At 41.6% G+C, this 16,410-nt stretch overlaps 3 protein-coding genes across 8 annotated transcripts; 2 read left to right on the plus strand and 1 right to left on the minus strand.

Moving 5' to 3' along the window:
• The first annotated feature begins 198 nt into the window (after positions 1–198).
• On the plus strand, positions 199–8,665 carry sytl1 (synaptotagmin-like 1). Of its 5 annotated transcripts, none has more exons than XM_046418087.1 (16): positions 203–354; positions 699–807; positions 2,450–2,576; positions 3,557–3,705; positions 3,814–3,922; positions 4,020–4,077; positions 4,158–4,194; positions 4,275–4,315; positions 4,557–4,673; positions 4,815–4,981; positions 5,072–5,174; positions 5,427–5,588; positions 5,953–6,031; positions 6,115–6,214; positions 6,314–6,519; positions 8,221–8,665. In XM_046418087.1, exons 3-16 carry the CDS (start codon positions 2,452–2,454, stop codon positions 8,361–8,363), a joined length of 1,596 nt encoding a protein of 531 aa, XP_046274043.1. In that variant the 5' UTR covers positions 203–354; positions 699–807; positions 2,450–2,451; the 3' UTR covers positions 8,364–8,665. The 5 variants fall into 5 exon arrangements, with proteins under 5 accessions (XP_046274042.1, XP_046274043.1, XP_046274041.1 ...); XM_046418085.1 differs by having other exon boundaries at positions 699–792; XM_046418088.1 differs by having other exon boundaries at positions 238–349; positions 699–792.
• A 1,038-nt stretch (positions 8,666–9,703) lies between these two features.
• Positions 9,704–13,898, plus strand: efcab1 (EF-hand calcium binding domain 1). 2 transcript variants are annotated; one of them, XM_046417622.1, is made up of 7 exons: positions 9,704–9,927; positions 10,822–12,659; positions 12,803–12,961; positions 13,056–13,160; positions 13,242–13,393; positions 13,542–13,646; positions 13,757–13,898. In XM_046417622.1, the coding sequence occupies exons 2-7, from the start codon at positions 12,584–12,586 to the stop codon at positions 13,805–13,807; spliced, it is 648 nt and encodes a 215-aa protein (XP_046273578.1). In that variant the 5' UTR covers positions 9,704–9,927; positions 10,822–12,583; the 3' UTR covers positions 13,808–13,898. The 2 variants fall into 2 exon arrangements, with proteins under 2 accessions (XP_046273578.1, XP_046273577.1); XM_046417621.1 differs by lacking the exons at positions 12,803–12,961; positions 13,056–13,160; positions 13,242–13,393; positions 13,542–13,646; positions 13,757–13,898 and having other exon boundaries at positions 10,822–12,435.
• Position 13,899: 1 nt separating this feature from the next.
• rbm48 (RNA binding motif protein 48) lies at positions 13,900–16,351 on the minus strand. The gene is made up of 5 exons (XM_046417623.1): positions 16,190–16,351; positions 15,823–16,013; positions 15,583–15,728; positions 14,154–14,707; positions 13,900–14,042 (listed from the first exon to the last, which is right to left on the minus strand). Exons 1-5 carry the CDS (start codon positions 16,316–16,318, stop codon positions 13,980–13,982), a joined length of 1,083 nt encoding a protein of 360 aa, XP_046273579.1. The 5' UTR covers positions 16,319–16,351; the 3' UTR covers positions 13,900–13,979.
• Positions 16,352–16,410: the final 59 nt, after the last annotated feature.

A 16,410-nucleotide genomic window follows, 5' to 3' on the forward strand; every position in this document is an offset into this window, starting at 1 on the left:
GTGTTTAGCAGGTGTGGACGACTACAAGAAGGAAAGTTACATCCCACCTCCACCCTGCCACTTGGTAAAACATCCGTGTGTGTGAGTCATATCACACAGTCAAACAAACACGCTATATCACTCTCTCACACACACACGCGCGCGCGCGCACACACACACACACACACACACACACACACACACGCGCACTGTATTTTCTGTTTGTTCCTCCTCGGCTCGCCTCCCAGCTGACCGCAGCCCCTGTGCGGACTAACCGTGGAGGGCGTGTTCACTGCACACGGACCTCGATACGCGCACCGCACGACTTCTCAACCAACTTCTCACAGATGGAACTGGCGTAAACTGTCAAGTAAGGTAACTCACTTTTGGTTTTTGTTTACGTGTCTCGGGGTGGATTTTTGTAAGAATGTGAGACGGCAGAGTTTCACCTTTACGCCAAAGGGGAAAAGTGGCGACAGGTGTCCTCTGTCTCGCGGTGTTCATGATGAGGAAAGTGCTGCACGGGCGAATTTTGCCCGAAAGAGAAATTTCATACAGCCTAAATGATCATGTACAAACACAATAGTTCAGTAACTAAAAACAGCAGCTGGTTAATGTGTTTAGTTTTAGACGAGTAGGCCTAGCCTATTTCACTGCAAACTATTATTGTTACTGCACATAGGCCACAGCACGCTGCAATATTCTTGTGTTTTGCTTAGGTGCTCTGAAAGCTGTGGTTCACTTTTTTCATGATATCCTGTTCGCCTGCATTCTAAACGAGAATCGATTTGCGCATGCGTTAATTACTCAAAGGTAAGCAGCCTTAAGGTAAGGAACACACACACTGAAAAAAATAAAAATGATTATAATGTGGTGCAGCAGGTTTTTTTTTTAATTTCAACATCTCGTTCTTTAGTGTCAAACCACACGGCAACTTTTACTGTTAAAATTAACATTTCTTTTCAAGGCTTGTGTAGTTTAAAGACTCTACCAGACAACATTTGGAGCAGGAAAAGATGAAAGACGCAGGAAGCAGTCAGGAATAGGCTACCTGACACCGCAGGTGTCCTCGCCCACTGACGTACCAGAGCTACTGGAACACACATGATGTCAAAGTGTGTTTAATGGTTTAATAATGTGGTTTACAACCAGGGAGTCCTGACACGATAAACGTGAGGAACATCAAGATAATTTACAGGATACTATACAGGGCAAAATACATAAATATGTAAAATCTCTTTTTTTTCCCTCTGACATTCTTTGTTTCTTGTGTAAAGCTGGACATTTTTACATTTTCAGACCTGAGAATTATTCAAATAAAACAAACTGAGAAGTGAACTTCTACTCAAAAGTCATTGACATGTGCCGCATGTGACAGTGAGTAGAGAGCGCGTAGACAGAGCTTCATTTGAAGGGGTCATAGGCCAAAAAGGTTGGGAGGCACAAGAACTCAGCAGGACAACAACAATAGCAGTCTGAGGCTGGTGGGGTTCAGGACTTTTTACAATGACACTGATCATTCTCTGCTTTTACACATTTTAAGCAATGTTGTTTTTATTTTAAGTTCTTGTGTGAGGTTCCTTAGCTACTGGCAGTGATCTTTAGAACAATTTGTTCAGAGTTTTACTGATGACTAAAGGTTCCACAAGGCTCAGTAGGGTTTCTTTAGGTTTTTATAGAACAAGAGATAATGGTACCAAAAACGTTTGTATTTCTGTACAAGGATCCAAGATTGAGAAAGTTACAGATCATTAATATTTGGATAAATGACAAACTCACATTCAAATATAATAATAATAATAATGATATATATATATATATCTCATAAAAATAGAACTAACTTTCCTGTACTTTGTAGGAAAATGATTATCAGAGCTGTTTTCTCATTATGGTGATGTGATTTATAGGCATTTCCCTTCCTCTGCTCTTAAGCTCTTGGATGCCATTTATCATTCTGCTCTTAGGTTTATTACTAGTGATGTTTGTAGCACTCATCATTGCATTCTTTATGAAAAAGTTAGGTGCTCTTATCTGCCTGAGGGACACGATAGGCGTGTGTATTTATTTATCAACGAGGCTCTGATTGCGAAGTTGCCATTTCATGTCACACCTACACTCAGGTCCTCTGAGCCTTATTAGTTTTGGTTTAATGGCTGGTCATGATTCACTAGAACTCTTTACAAAGTACAAGAAAAAGTAATATTTTGGTAGCCATTGGTGACTTTAAATCCATGATCAGTAATCATTGAATTTCCATTAGTATCTTTTATGAATTATACCTATATACTTTATTCAAGTAATTCATTTCTTTTGTCTTATATCTTTAATTATGTTGTATATTTTAAGCCATTTCAAACTATTACTTGATATCATTATAAATGAGCAGCCATATATGATTTTCAGGATTAAATAAAGGCACTTTTCGATCGGTGCCAGTTGTTTAAGGACTGTGGTTTTGCTTCTCACTCAGGGATGGAGGAGCAGCAGATTGACTCCTCTCTTGACTTGAGCCATCTGACAGAAGAGGAGCAGTCCACCATCCTGCAGGTCTTAGAACGTGACTTGGAGTTGCGTCGTCTTGATGAAGGGCGTGTAAGGTCAGAGGTGACTGTTAATCATTTTTAGGTGTCTGTCTTACATACAAACATGTGACAAATTAAAGGAGTGGAGTTCCAGTCACATGAGAGAATGTGATGGGATGATAATGATTTAATTGTATTATGCAGCACAGTATATATGTTTATGTTTAAGGATAAAAAAATGAGGTTTTACTGAGTGGAGAATTGCGCCATGTCAATTTCATGGGTGGTAGTATGAAATATTTAAGCTTAATATCAGTTTAAAAATTAAGGTTTTGATACAGGGACCTTTTCAAGAGGAGACAGGACTCAAGAGGGCCCATGGTGGTCTGGGGCCTGGTCAGCTTTGCCTCAGTGGGTTAAGTAAAAGAACTATATAGAGAAATTATTTATCCCTTCAGAGCAGGGCAGCACCTTCATATGAGAAATGCTGCTGACCACCTATGAGCTTCTGATGTAGTTCAGAGATGCCAACCTGTTGTCCCTGTTGTCGTTCGCTGTTGAGTGTATAAAACATCAGGACATTGTAAGAAGTGCCCATCACAATGTCTCAGAGCCAGAGCCCAAGATACAAAGGGAAATCCACTTATTTCAGGAGCTAAAGCCAAAGAGTTGGATATTTTAGTTTGATAACTCATTTAAACAATTTATCGGTCATTGAAATTGTTTATCTTAAAGAATTATCTTATCTTACCTATTTATTTTCTTATTAATTGATTAGTTGACCAGTTGTTTCAGCTCCTTGTTAGGGTGTTGAATTTATCAAAGAGAAAAGTATGAAACATCCCGTTGTTAATGTACATGGAAATGTGTCAAGTCAGATTTTTAAAGTTTTTGTATTGGTAGAATTGACACACTTCTTGGTCGCTTATGTGCTGATTAATTTACATGACAGAAGTGACTGTTTGTTTTGTAACGCAGGCTGACATCAGCTGACTTTTGCCAACACTGAGTTGTGATTGTTTGCTGTTTAACTCGGCCCTGTGTCAACGCTGCAGGGTCCTCCAGAAGACAGAGACAGATCAAAGACGTCTGCGCTCGTTGTCGGGTGCATGGTTCACCGAGGAGCGGAGCAAACGCCATCGCACCTGGTCGGGCAGCGCCCTTGTTCATGCCACCATACGTCAAAGGAAGACAAAGAGCAGAGGTCTGTTTGCGCTTAATGCGGTACTACTGTAACAGGCCTGTGGGCCCGTTTCCCTACTGTTAAAGGGATATCCCAGTGATAGCTCTGTGGTTGTTGCCATGGTAACAGATGTGCCCCTGATTGGACTGTTCAATGGCGAGAAAGAGGAAACCTCGCAAAACACCTCTCCTGAGGCTGAGAGAAGACTGAAGGACGACAAAGATGAGGACAGTGAAGGGTTAGTGGAGGGTGTCTGTCACAGAAAAATCATTTTACTGTGTGTGTGTGTGTGTGTGTGTGTCTGTATGTTACCAATATGCTGTTTGTGTTTTCAGGAGTGAAGGAAGTTTGAGACCTACACCCACACCCAGAACAAAAAGTCCCCGAGCACAGGTCTGTGTGGACATTCTTATTTCTTCTTTCTGTGCTCAAAGAAAAATCATCTAAATATAAATAATAATCTCCAACTGCAGGATCTCCAGCATAGAAATAGTTCCATGTCATCCAAAGGTATGGAAGCATCTCATGTCTCTGCACCTCTCTACCTCTTTGTTACTGTTATTATTATTAACACATCTTTCTGCTCATAGACTCCGAAAGGAGGAGTAATGGCCACTCAGAAGACCCTGAGGTGATTATAGCACACGCCCACATTTATCCATCATCACTACTGGTTTTGGTAAACTAGCCAGTTATTTCACCTTCAAATCAAAGACACTCTACCAAATCAATATTTATAGTTATTTAAGTCAAGCAACAAACTTGCAATAGCAGATTATAACAAAGTAATTTAAAAACTATTTAGGGAGAGTATTGATAGATGATCAGTAGTGATGCTGTGTCTGAGAAAATGTGTCTGTGTGTGTGTTTAGGAAGACTTTGACAGTCACAACGGGGACACTGACTCTGTGAGCAGCAGCCTGACGGAGCCGGATCCAATGTCTCTGAAAACCAGCAGCTCCACCGGCAGCCTCCATTCGAGCTACATGGTACACACATGTATATATGGATACATTGACACACACACACACGCACATTTGATTAATCCAGCAACAGAAGATGACTCAGCTCCGGGCAATGACGTAGGCGCTGATCTCTGCTCTGTGTGTGTGTGTGTGTGTGTTTTATAGCTCAGTGGAAGCATGATGAGCCTGTTCAGCACGGGGGATTTCGGAGTGGTGGAGGTGAGGGGCCGCATCCAGTTCTCATTGGTTTACGACACCCAGAAGGAGGAGCTACACGTCAAAGTGTACCGCTGTGAGGAGATCGCTTCAGCACACAAGAACCGCTCTGACCCGTAAGTGACAGTGCATGTGAATGTGCATAATGCAGCCACAAGGTCTCACACAAAATCAGTCAAAAATGCCTGTGTGTGCATTTTTCACAGATATGTAAAAGCCTACCTCTTGCCAGACAAGTCGAGTCATAGTAAGAAGAAAACGTCTGTGAAGAAGAAGACGCTAAACCCAGTCTATGATCAGACGCTCAGAGTAAGATGTTCTCTCATTTACATATTAAATACATGGCAGCCTTCACAAAAATCCCCCGTCTGCCATTTGTCTCTAAGCTCTCCTCCACGTGCCGCCCTGCAACATGCGGTGCTGTTACTTATTTCCAGTTTTGAAGATATCCTTTCTATAAATTTAATGTTTATTTTTTGTGGTGGCAAAGAACATGTCATTCTTTGTCCTGCACTTGCCCCCTGCAGCCTGTCATGTGTTGCCTGATTCTGGTTCTGACAGTATAAAGTGCGGATCGGTGAGCTGCGGAGCCGGACCTTGAACCTCTCTGTGTGGCACGCCGAGCCCCTGGGGAGGAACGTGTTTCTGGGGGAGGTGGAGGTGTCTCTGAGCCTCTGGGACTGGACCTGCACTCAGCCACTGTGGCAGGATCTGCAGCCACGGGTAGGCGAGAGCATGAAGACATGGATGACTCGCACAATCACGTAGTCACATAAATTAGCATGAGTTTGAATACGCCCAGACAAATATTTACCAAAACATTATGCTCCCTGTATCTACATTTGTTTAGTATCTGAGTGTCTGTGTGACAGCAGCTTCAGCAGCTTTGTTGCCGACACAGAATACAGAGAGGACTGTCTCTTTCGTCTGGGAGAGCTGAAGGGAGATGAAGACATGCTGTGAATTTCAACTAAGGTTTTATGTAACCTTAATCTTTTCCTGCTTCCACACTTCTGCCTCGCCCTTGCTTTTCCTTTCTCTTTCTGCCTGTTTCTTTTCCACTACCCTTTTCCTGCCCCCATCACAGGTTCGTTTGAGTCCAGACTCCATTAGCAGTCGTGGGACCATCGTGCTCTCCGTTAAGTTCATCCCAGATGGCTTTGAAGGTGAGAAGAGCACACACATTATGGATGCAAGTTATGTCCTACCTCAGTCACATGCATCTCATACTTTGTCTGTGTGTGTTAAGGAGGTGGTCTGCCTCTAACAGGAGAGCTTCACATCTGGCTTCGGGAGGCTCAAGGACTCCTGTCCAACAAAGGGGGCCCTCTAGACTCCTTTGTTAGAAGGTGTGTATTTCCTGATATTGTATATACATAGCCATGATATCAATGATTTAACTGAATTCTGTTTGGACCCTAATATAATTGTAATCTGCGTCCCACAAGTTACATACTCCCAGATGCTAGTCGGCAGAGCGGTCAGAAGACGCGAATAATGAAACGGTCAATCAGCCCTACCTACAACCACACCATGGTGTATGATGGCTTTCACACAAGTGACCTGAGAGAAGCCTGCGCCGAGCTGACCGTCTGGCAGCGCGAAGGGTTAAAAACGCGTGTCCTAGGAGGGATTCGACTGAGCTGTGGAACTGGTGGGTGTCCCCACACTCTCTCTGCTTTTATTCATGTCAACACCAATCAGTTGCCAGTCCCACCATTTAGCCCTTTGAAAGTGTGCAGGTACACACAAACTGGGCTTCACCAAAGCTTCAGATGCTGTGCAGGCTTACAGAAAGCTTTTCTAATGTGACAAATTCTTGTTTTTTGTAGTTTTGGTGGTAAATAAAGATTGCTTTTGGGCTTCAGACCATGCCATAAAACACAATCATTCCTCATAATATTACACGTTTGTTTTTTTTTTGTTGTTGTTGTTGTTGAGTTGTTACCCAGGGTGCTGACACTGGCCTGTGTACAAGCTTATGTTGGATGACTGCAAGCAGCAGAATGGACTTTAACTTTTTTAATCAGAGGTGGATATTTGGTTTAAACAGACATTAATCAAAATCACACAGGTTGTTGCTTATGCAAATATTTGCAGTTTTACCAATAACTTTTGTTGACTCATTGTGACAGATGATAACATAAAGTGACCAGCTCACAGACCTCAACACTCCTGTCTTGTTCTGAAAGTGAACATTTCAGGGCTGTTATTGGAGTGTTTTTTAAATTACCAGTAACTCATTCACATGTTTGTGTTGGACTGTCTTCTGTAAGTCAGTATGAGTGTCTGTATAACAACAGGTTTGTAAGGTGATGAATTTAAGTTCCAACCTCTCCTTTTAAATTTCAGCTTTTCCACCCATTTTTCTGTGCTGAGCTGTGATTAGAGATTCAATGCTATCTTATGTGTTCCCTGTCATTTCATAGACATGCAGAGGGCAGCGGTTTTTGTGTCTGGGGATGTTACGTTAAAGGGGTTGTTTGACTGGTTGGCTCATTTTAGGGTCAGCTTTGCAAACGTGGCCATAAAAACAGTTTTATGCTTCATCTGCAGTGGTGTTTGTGAGTGTTATGGTCACAGTACCTCAGTTGTGTGCTTCATATTGCACTGCATTTTGTCCTTTTGGCATTTCAGGCATTTCAGATGGTCATGTCATCAGAGCAGGGTCATTTCTAGATTACCAGAGGGTCTCGATGTTACGATGTGTTGCTAATTATCCCATGTTCTGTTGGTGGCCGAGATGGGAGAGTATGGTGAAGCAGCTATCACTAACAAAGGTGTACATGTTAGCAATTTGGGAAACAGTTCTGATTTCAGGAAGTATAATCATTGTGAAGTAGTTTGCCTCCATACTGATTGTTTTGTTTTGCTCAGTGTCAGTGGGGAGCATTCAAGATCTGACCATGGACAGAGGGGAGAAGTGACAAGGTTTTGCTTGCTGTTTACAGATTTTAGCACAAAGATGTTGTATTCAGAGGGCATGACTGACCTCTAGAGACTTTCAGGATTGTCTGACAGTATTGCCTTCAGCTTGGGGTGTGTGATTTTGCTGTTTGACTGCCAGGTATTGTATCTTGGTTTTTAGTCTATTTGTACAATCAGCTGCTTCTCCAGGTGTGCTTGCACATGAACACTGACTGATACATTGCCGTTCATCACAGCAGTTTCTTTTGCAAGAATAACACAAGGTATGTCTGGTGCGTGCATATGTGCATGTACATACAGGGATGGTGGCCAGCTGTTGTTTCCATGTCCTAATTAAGAAAAACATAATTCCTGATAGTACTAGTACTGTGGTGAGGTAGTGTCTTCAACATAAATACTGAATAATTGCATGTGTTTTTAATGGCAGGTCAGAGTTATGGGGAAGATGTCAGCTGGATGGACTCCACAGAAGAGGAGGTCGCTGTGTGGACCTCCATGATCCAAAACCCAAACCACTGGATTGACGCAACACTACCCATCAGAACTAACCTCACACACCGGCCCCAGTGACACAAACACGCATTCAAACACATGTTGGACTGAATGAACTCCCTCACCCCCACATTAGTTAATTTAACCTCTCTGTCACGATAATGCACACATACATTGTTCTTCTGATTTTGTACTTACTTTGTAAAAATACACTCACACACACACTTCATTAATGGCATAGAACAGAAATATTTAGTTTTGAAACCAAATCTGTCTACATTTAAAATGTTTTACTCCTATGTTTTGGTTCATTTTGTGTCCTGCCTGATAAAAGTGCATTTGTAATCCACTGTAATTTATTAATTAAATCTCAAACCTGAGGCGTGGAGTCTTCTTTAATGACTAAAGACTAAAGGGAGACCATAGTGGAGAGATAATGTTTACAAATCAATAAATCGATATTTATTTCAAGATGTTTCCCAAACCTCTTACACCCTTTGGAGCATGCCAGAAAAATAGGCAACACTTTTCTATTACTACACTATTCCTAAAGGAATACAGGATATGTGTATTCTGATTATGCAGACAGTTGTAATTAATAGATTTATAAGTGCAATTTCTGTAATTGGATATGATCCAATAAGGCCTGCTAATGTGTGTGCTCACTTTTTGACTTTTTATGAATTAACTGACTACCACCTTGTGGTCATATGCTCTTTATACTTGTCAGACAAATTACAGCGGGGACAGTGAAGAGTAAGTGTACAAAAAGAAAAGATAGTGCCCTGTAAATTGCCCTCATGTTTTTGATAAAACAGACATCATTCTACATCAGTTATCCATCTCATTTATCATCTAAAGTCAGTGGATTTTACGTTTATCCTATCAGTCAGAACTCCTATCCAGCAGATGGCGAGCTATAACTGCCATAAGATGGAACGAGAACGGAAGTGGCGATATTTTGCTTTCAAAATAAAGTCATGATAGAAACGTGTATTTTGTGCCATAAAACTTGCAAACCATTGGTCTTTTCAAACGTTTACTTGATGTCATACGCTGGAGCTCCAGTACCATTACTGTGCTGTGTTTTATAATAATATAATATCCATTCTTTAAAAGAGATACAGAGGTCTGTATGAACGTGATGTGTAACGGATTCTTCATTTGCCTTCATCTGTTTGTTGTTGCACGGGAAGGTCATTCTTGGAACTTTGTTTAATTTTGAGATGTTCAGATTAGTGCAAATTGGATGTCAGTGAATTTGGAGAGTTCAATTTAGGCCCAGTTGGCAGTTGACTACTTTGCCCAGACATTTATGTGGTTAGAATTGCAGGCCTATTTACAGAATTCCAACCCAATTTACTCCTGCGTCAATACTTTTATTCTGAAAGTTAGAGCCGGATGCAGTCAGTTATATGCCTGTGCAGCTTGCCACACGGAAGCCGATGGACCGTGTGCTGTAAGAGAAGGTGGACAACGTTGTCAAAGATGTCTCAACTCCAGCTTCTGAGGTTGTTCATCAGCGAGCGGCTGAGTGCGGCTGCAGAGGAGATCTTCACAGCGGTGCAGAGGACGATATTAGAGTATGAACAAGATAATGACCTGCATGGACTTAAAGAGGAGGCGGATCTGCACAGTGAAGGTTTGTTTGTTTTCATCTTTTGTTTTCAAAGCGGCATTAAAGGGTAACTCCGTCAATTCCATGCATCCAAATCCGTTTACGGATTTTATGCATTTGTGAAAAGTAGGTATGAAGTGGTGCTGATGAAGTTTATTGCGGTACGCTGACAGCTCTCTGCTGTTTTTTTTTATCACCACATGTGAGGGTATGAAGATAGGCTGGGTTTTCTGACACTTAACATCAAGTTGTTATGCAGCAAAGAGCTTTGCGAAATGATGAACTGTCACATGTGCTCCACAAAGTCTACTTACAGCTGGCTACAAAATTCTTTGTCCATGCTCAAAAACATGTTGATCATAGATTAGAACAAAAGAAAACATAATCAGAAATCTTGTGGTCGTCACTTGTGGTATATGTATTATACATAATTCAGATGTTAGAATGTTTACTTTAAATTGAATTGTCTTGACTTGTCTAAACATGCTGAACAAACAAATATTCTGCACATTGTCTGGACTGCTAGTGGTTTAAGCTGTGCTGAAAGTGCTTTTAATAATGTGTAAAGAGTAAAGTAGCTTGAGGGCAAACTGTAGCCTACTGAGCCACATACATTATATATTAGCAAACTCCGTGCAGGCAAACATTATTGAACACATTAACTAAAAAATAGGATTAGTTTAACTTTTTTTTTGTCTAGACAGAAAAGAAAGTAGGGAGATGACTGGAAAATGACAAGAAAGATGGAGGATGACATGTCGTAGTCGTAGTCTTGAAAGAAGACTCCAACTCTTGAACTTCTGGATTATTTCTTTCATGCAAACTAGACTGGATAACTAAGTGCTGAACTTGAAGGAAACTATACATGGGTAAATAAAAGGTAGTTCAAGCGAATTTCTCATGTTTTCTACTTAACAGACACACCAAAGGTCTTTGCCTGTGCAGGCGAGCAGAAATACAGACAGGAGTTGAGTCCTAAGAGCTGCCACAACAACCCTAATGTGGACCAGGAGGACTGTGGCCTGCTGCTCCCTGAGACTCTGTCAATCAAAGAGGAAGTGCAGGAGCCTTGGAGCAGAGCAGGACAACAGCTAACAGATATGGAGGACTCTGATACTGACACTTTGAAGGTGACACCGACGTGCATGAAGAGTTGCATTGACTCAGACGTGACTGAGCTGCAAAATCATGACTCAGGAAATGAAGACAGAAAGCCTGTGCCTAACACAGCCGACCCCAGAAAGGTTGAAGGAATCTCTCAATCAACCAGCGAATGTTGGACTCATTTACCAGATTGTTCGGTAACTCTGAGTGACTTGAGTTCAGAGTTGGATTTAGAAACACTGACGGGCTACGCTATCAGTAAAGTCCATGCACAGAGCTACACAATAAGAAACCAGCTGACTGATGGTTGTGAACCACACAGCCTAGCTCCACCTACTAAAGAGACGAAGAGGAGACGCAAATCTTACTGCTGTCGCTTCTGTGGCAAAGAATTCAGTCACAGCACACATCTAGCCACACACTGCCAAATCCACTCCGGTGAAAAACTGTTCATCTGTGAAGTGTGTGGCAAAGAGTTTCGGCATAGCAACAGTGTGACCGTGCACATGAGGATTCACACAGATGAGAAGCCTTATCGTTGCCGGACTTGTGGAAAAGAATTTCGCCACGTGGGCAACTTGAACGTTCATATGAGAATCCATACAGGAGAGAAACCCTACAGCTGCACAGTGTGCGGGAAGAAGTTCAGTCGAAATAATTTGATGACAAAACACATGGCTGTACATGCAGAAATGAGTTTAAGCCTGAAGAGTGTGCTAAGAAGAGGCTCAGTTGACATGAATTCATGAGAGTTGATTGCTGCTGTAATGGGATGTCCAGGTTTTCAGAGACAAAAGGCAAAGCTGCCCTTCCTGTATGAAATGGTTGCTGCGGTAGGAAAAGCATACGATGGGTCACAGTCAAAAGTTGTGATCATTCTGACACTGTTGTAAACCAATTAATATAACCTGGTTTAGTTTTTAGACCAAATTGTCATTTTATATTGAAATGCTGACATTTAAAACATTTCAGGAGGTTTTTAACTCCACACTTCATTTCATCTGTCGATGTACAAATTAAACTTCTTCAAAGTAAAACCTGGCCAGGCCAGGTTCCAGATGTGACTGGTCCGATTTTGTCAATAATATCTTATGTTGAACTTAATTAAAATGTGAATTTATTTCCATTTGATTTGAGTTTAAATCCAACAGATGTTCTGATAAGTGGTCTGGTCACTATGATTTCATGTGATTACTTCACACTTAAAAGAGTAGTTAGTTAAAAACTTCATATGGTATTTGATATGCCATCAGCTGATTTAGATTTCAGTTGCATGAAGCTTTCATTACGTAAACATATTTATGTAAATGTTTGCATTCAAAGACCAGTTTAACAGCTTCATTCTTCAAATGGCTTTATAATTTTAGGAGAACAGGTTCTGCGCTGTGCAAATACATGAGTCTGAAATAAAGTTTTGTGTATTTGGAATCCAGTTAATTTGGTCGCACGTCACAAACTCTGTTAGGCCTTCAGTGGTGCTCGGCTTGAGTGCTATGCTAGGGGGTTGCCATGGGGACGGAATGTCAACATCCAGCCTCTCAGAGAATCTCGTCCAGTGGCTGTCCTAACTCTAAAGATGTCGGAAATATCTGCTATGAACCGAAAGTTGATTCAAACTCTCGCTGAAACGATTTCGAAACAAGTACAGCACTGTGAGTATCCGGTTAAAACTTCTCTAACGCATTTAACTTACGCTAAGCTAGTCTGTTGTGTCAACAAGTGTGTCCACGATTCATCGTTTTTAAGTCATGCTAAAACAAAAATGACTCTATAGCTTTTATTTCAATGACCCCAGTCAATAAAACAGAGGTTGAGTGTCTCATCCGAGAGTTTAACGTGCTGCTGGGAGAGCCGACTATCGCTGGAAGAGCAGCTACCGGCCTGGACAGAGGGAAGTTCAGGAACGTACTGCACAACATATTTGGGATGACTGACCACATGATCATGGATGGAGGTATTTTCTTTTTTCTTTTTTATTATCGCTGCTTAGATAAATACATTTGCTGGCGGCACAGGATGACAGTAAATATTTCGTATCTGTCCTCAAGTCTTCAGGACATTTGACAAAGACAATGACAGCTTCGTCAGTATGAAAGAGTGGATTGAGGGACTGTCTGTTTTCCTCCGAGGCACCCTGGATGAAAAAATAACATGTAAGCTCTCAACTAACGCATAAAAACCAGAGTTACAGTTTATTATCTTGGTAATAACTCTTCCCTATTTGCATGACTCAGTCTGCTTTCATGTATATGACTTGAATGGTGACAACTACATAACCAGAGAGGAGATGTTTCACATGCTGAAGAACAGCCTCATCATACAGCCCACAGAGGAGGACCCTGACGAGGGAATTAAGGACCTGGTGGAGATCACACTCAAGAAGATGGTGAGCGGACAGATGGCCTATCGGTTTAAATGTCTATACATTGATTTTCTTCAGCATATACTCTCTGCATCACCTCCTCAAACCTCCAAACTTCACATTTTAGTGTTTCAGAGCAAGTAGAGCTCATTATTATTTATTTTTTTTTTAGGACCATGACCATGATGGCCGACTATCTTTTGCGGACTTTGATAAGGCAGTGAGAGAGGAGACCCTACTACTTGAGGCTTTTGGAACCTGCCTCCCTGACACTACGGTAATCACAAATTCCAGGCTGTTGAAAAACTGTAGGAGCTTCAGTTTAGAAAAGAAATTATCTTACATTCTATACATTCATAATCTTGTGCTCTATTTCCCTGTTTTCAGAGTACTGAGATGTTTGAGCAACATGTATTTCAGGACCAACTGGAACAATGAAGAAAACACATTTCTGTGTATTCTTTAATAAAATATTAATATCTATTTGCATTGTGATTCAAAAATTGTAAATAAAACCAAGCTGCCAAGAAAAACTGTTCACATGGTCATTTTTCAAAGTAGCATCAGTATTGTCTCTGTGTAAAGTCCAGCAACAAGGCAGCCCGTTTGGTCAAATCCGACGACGTGGTTTCACCTTTTTCTCCACTGGTTTCAGGTCGGGAACCGATTCCACCTTAAACAGATGACAAAACTGATTTAACTGACATGAATAACAATGTTAAGACTGCAGTGAATAATTCATTTTATTCTTAACTTCTATGAAAACAGAGAAATTACAGGCTACCTGCTTCATTGTGCTCCTGATCAGTCTTACAGTTGTGTTCAGTGACTCATCCTCCATGTCTAGTTTAGGTGGTTCTGGTAACTTTGGCCCAATAAGTGGCTCTTTGTTCCCAGCAGCATCAGATAGTGGGTGTTCTACAGCCTCCTCCATCTTGCGTTTTCTGTTCTCCAAGTGTGTGGTCCTTGGGACAAATCTGACTGCAGGAGACTGACTTGAGGTCAGTTTGTGCTCTGTCCCTCTGTCTGAAGAGGTTTGGCTGGAGCTTGAACTCGGCAGTGGCTGCTGTTTTGCATCAATGACAGCATTGTGTAATGTCCCCATTTTGTCCTCTGTTGGTGTAGTCACACGCTGATTTTTATGTCCATAGTAATGATATTCCTGGGGAGGTAATGGCAGTAGAGGAAATCCTGAGAAATGGCCGATGTGTGAAGTCTCCCCGTTGTTTTCATTGTCAGAGGTTTTATCAAGTCCAGTGATAATCACCTCTGATGTACTGGTGTTGTCTGATGATGTGCGTTCATTGTTTACTGCCTCCTTCTGTTCCTTTTCTCTTGCTTTGTAACAATATTATTTGAGAAAGAAAACAAATTCAACAAAGGGGGTTAATTTCATTCTAGCTATAAAAAGCACAGCTACAATTGCATATTGTTTTTCCCAGGGCCTGGGTGTAAAACTGACAAAATAACAACAAAAAAAACCCCAAAACTAAAAATATCTATAACATACACTGATCAACCAGAACATGAAAACCACTGACAAGTGAAGTGACTAACATTAATGACATGTTTACAATGCAATGTTCTGTGGGGAAACCTTGGGGTCTGGCAATCATGTGGATGCTCTTTGTGACACAACACCAAATACACCCACACCATGGCAACAGCTCTTCCCGTCAGCAGCAGCCTCCATCCAAGTGGACAATGTTCCCCATCACATTTCAAAAACATCTTAGGAAAGTCTCAAGGATCACAATAAGGGCCTGCAGACTCCCCAGATCCCAACCTGATCAAGAATCTGTAAGATGCACTGGAATAAGCTGAATCCATCCTCCCACTCTCAATGCACGGGACCCAAAGGATCCAACATTCCAATGCCAGTGACCACAAAATATCCCCAGAGGTCCTGTGTCCCACTGCCTGACAGGTCACGTGAGGCTTCCAAGTGGGAGGTGTTTGTGTTTAAGTGGGTGATGTGTGTCAAAGAACATCCACATGATTGCCAGAACTCAAGACAACTCAAGGTTTCCCTGCAGAACACTGCATAGTAAACAGATGACTAATGTTATTCACTTTACCTATAAGTGTTTTTAATGTTCTGGCTGATCGGTGTTTGAGTCCATCAAAAACCTGAGTACAATAAGGATCAGTGGAAAAATAACATATTTGTGTTTTTCTTTATGAGTAACTCTATATTTGATGTTAAAGTGTACCTTTATTTTGAACAGCTCTGATTACATATCTTCTCCTGTCCTGCAGCTTTAGCCTGGTGTCTTCCACAGTCTCATATTCAGGGACGTAGCACACATGAAGCACACCACCATAGAAACTCTTGTCATCCATGTGTCGTTTGGCTGCTCTGAAACAAAAACATTTAAGCGAAATCATTCAGCAAGTCTTTTCAACGTTGCTCCTGCAGCATAATAATGGACAAGATAAGTTACATCCTGAACCTGGCACTTGTGAGTTTCTGGAACTTGACAAGATAGACCTCGGTGAACTCCTCAGCAGGGTATTCGTCCAGGGGCCGGTACTCCTCCACAGTTCCGTACAGGGCGCACAGCTGGATCAGCTCTGGCATCACTCCTATGGCTGGGACCCCTTGAACCATCACGTAACGAGACTCTAAGTTGATGGTGTAGACCTGACGATGCACAAGACAAATATGGTGACACCTGCTCCACAATGCACTCGCAACGGTACATTATTTGTGATGTCTGGGTATATTACACATGACATTCACCCTCTAGACAAGAGTAACAGCGTATCATGGCTTAAGATAAATTGTGTTTTTCTGACTGAAACTTAGCATATTCCTACCTTAACAGCTTTCGCTGCCCGCCCCTCTCTATATTTTGGTCGAGAAATGCATACTTTTCGCTGTTCGTGATGTTTATAAACCTCTGGGACGCCCCAGCAATCTGAATTGTTGCTAACAGGTGCCGCCATGTTTCTGGAAATGATTTTCCAGTTAATACACTTCAAAATAAGAGCTAATTCTCTCTAGAACGCACATGCAGTCTATTACGACCCATGTATAC

This window comes from Scatophagus argus, chromosome 17 (assembly GCF_020382885.2).
Source record: "Scatophagus argus isolate fScaArg1 chromosome 17, fScaArg1.pri, whole genome shotgun sequence".
Classification (NCBI taxonomy): Eukaryota; Metazoa; Chordata; class Actinopteri; family Scatophagidae; genus Scatophagus; species Scatophagus argus.

Coding starts and splice junctions, on each gene's coding strand:
- sytl1 (XM_046418086.1), top strand. CDS start 2,452: ATGGAGGAGCAGCAGATTGACTCCTCTCTTGACTTGAGCCATCTGACA. Junction 3,923..4,019: donor AAAGATGAGGACAGTGAAGG/GTTAGTGGAGGG, acceptor TTGTGTTTTCAG/GAGTGAAGGAAGTTTGAGAC. Junction 4,982..5,071: donor CACAAGAACCGCTCTGACCC/GTAAGTGACAGT, acceptor CATTTTTCACAG/ATATGTAAAAGCCTACCTCT.
- efcab1 (XM_046417621.1), top strand. CDS start 9,774: ATGTCTCAACTCCAGCTTCTGAGGTTGTTCATCAGCGAGCGGCTGAGT. Junction 9,928..10,821: donor GGCGGATCTGCACAGTGAAG/GTTTGTTTGTTT, acceptor TCTACTTAACAG/ACACACCAAAGGTCTTTGCC.
- rbm48 (XM_046417623.1), bottom strand. CDS start 16,318: ATGGCGGCACCTGTTAGCAACAATTCAGATTGCTGGGGCGTCCCAGAG. Junction 15,729..15,822: donor CAGAAACTCACAAGTGCCAG/GTTCAGGATGTA, acceptor TTTTTGTTTCAG/AGCAGCCAAACGACACATGG. Junction 14,708..15,582: donor CAGAGCTGTTCAAAATAAAG/GTACACTTTAAC, acceptor ATTGTTACAAAG/CAAGAGAAAAGGAACAGAAG.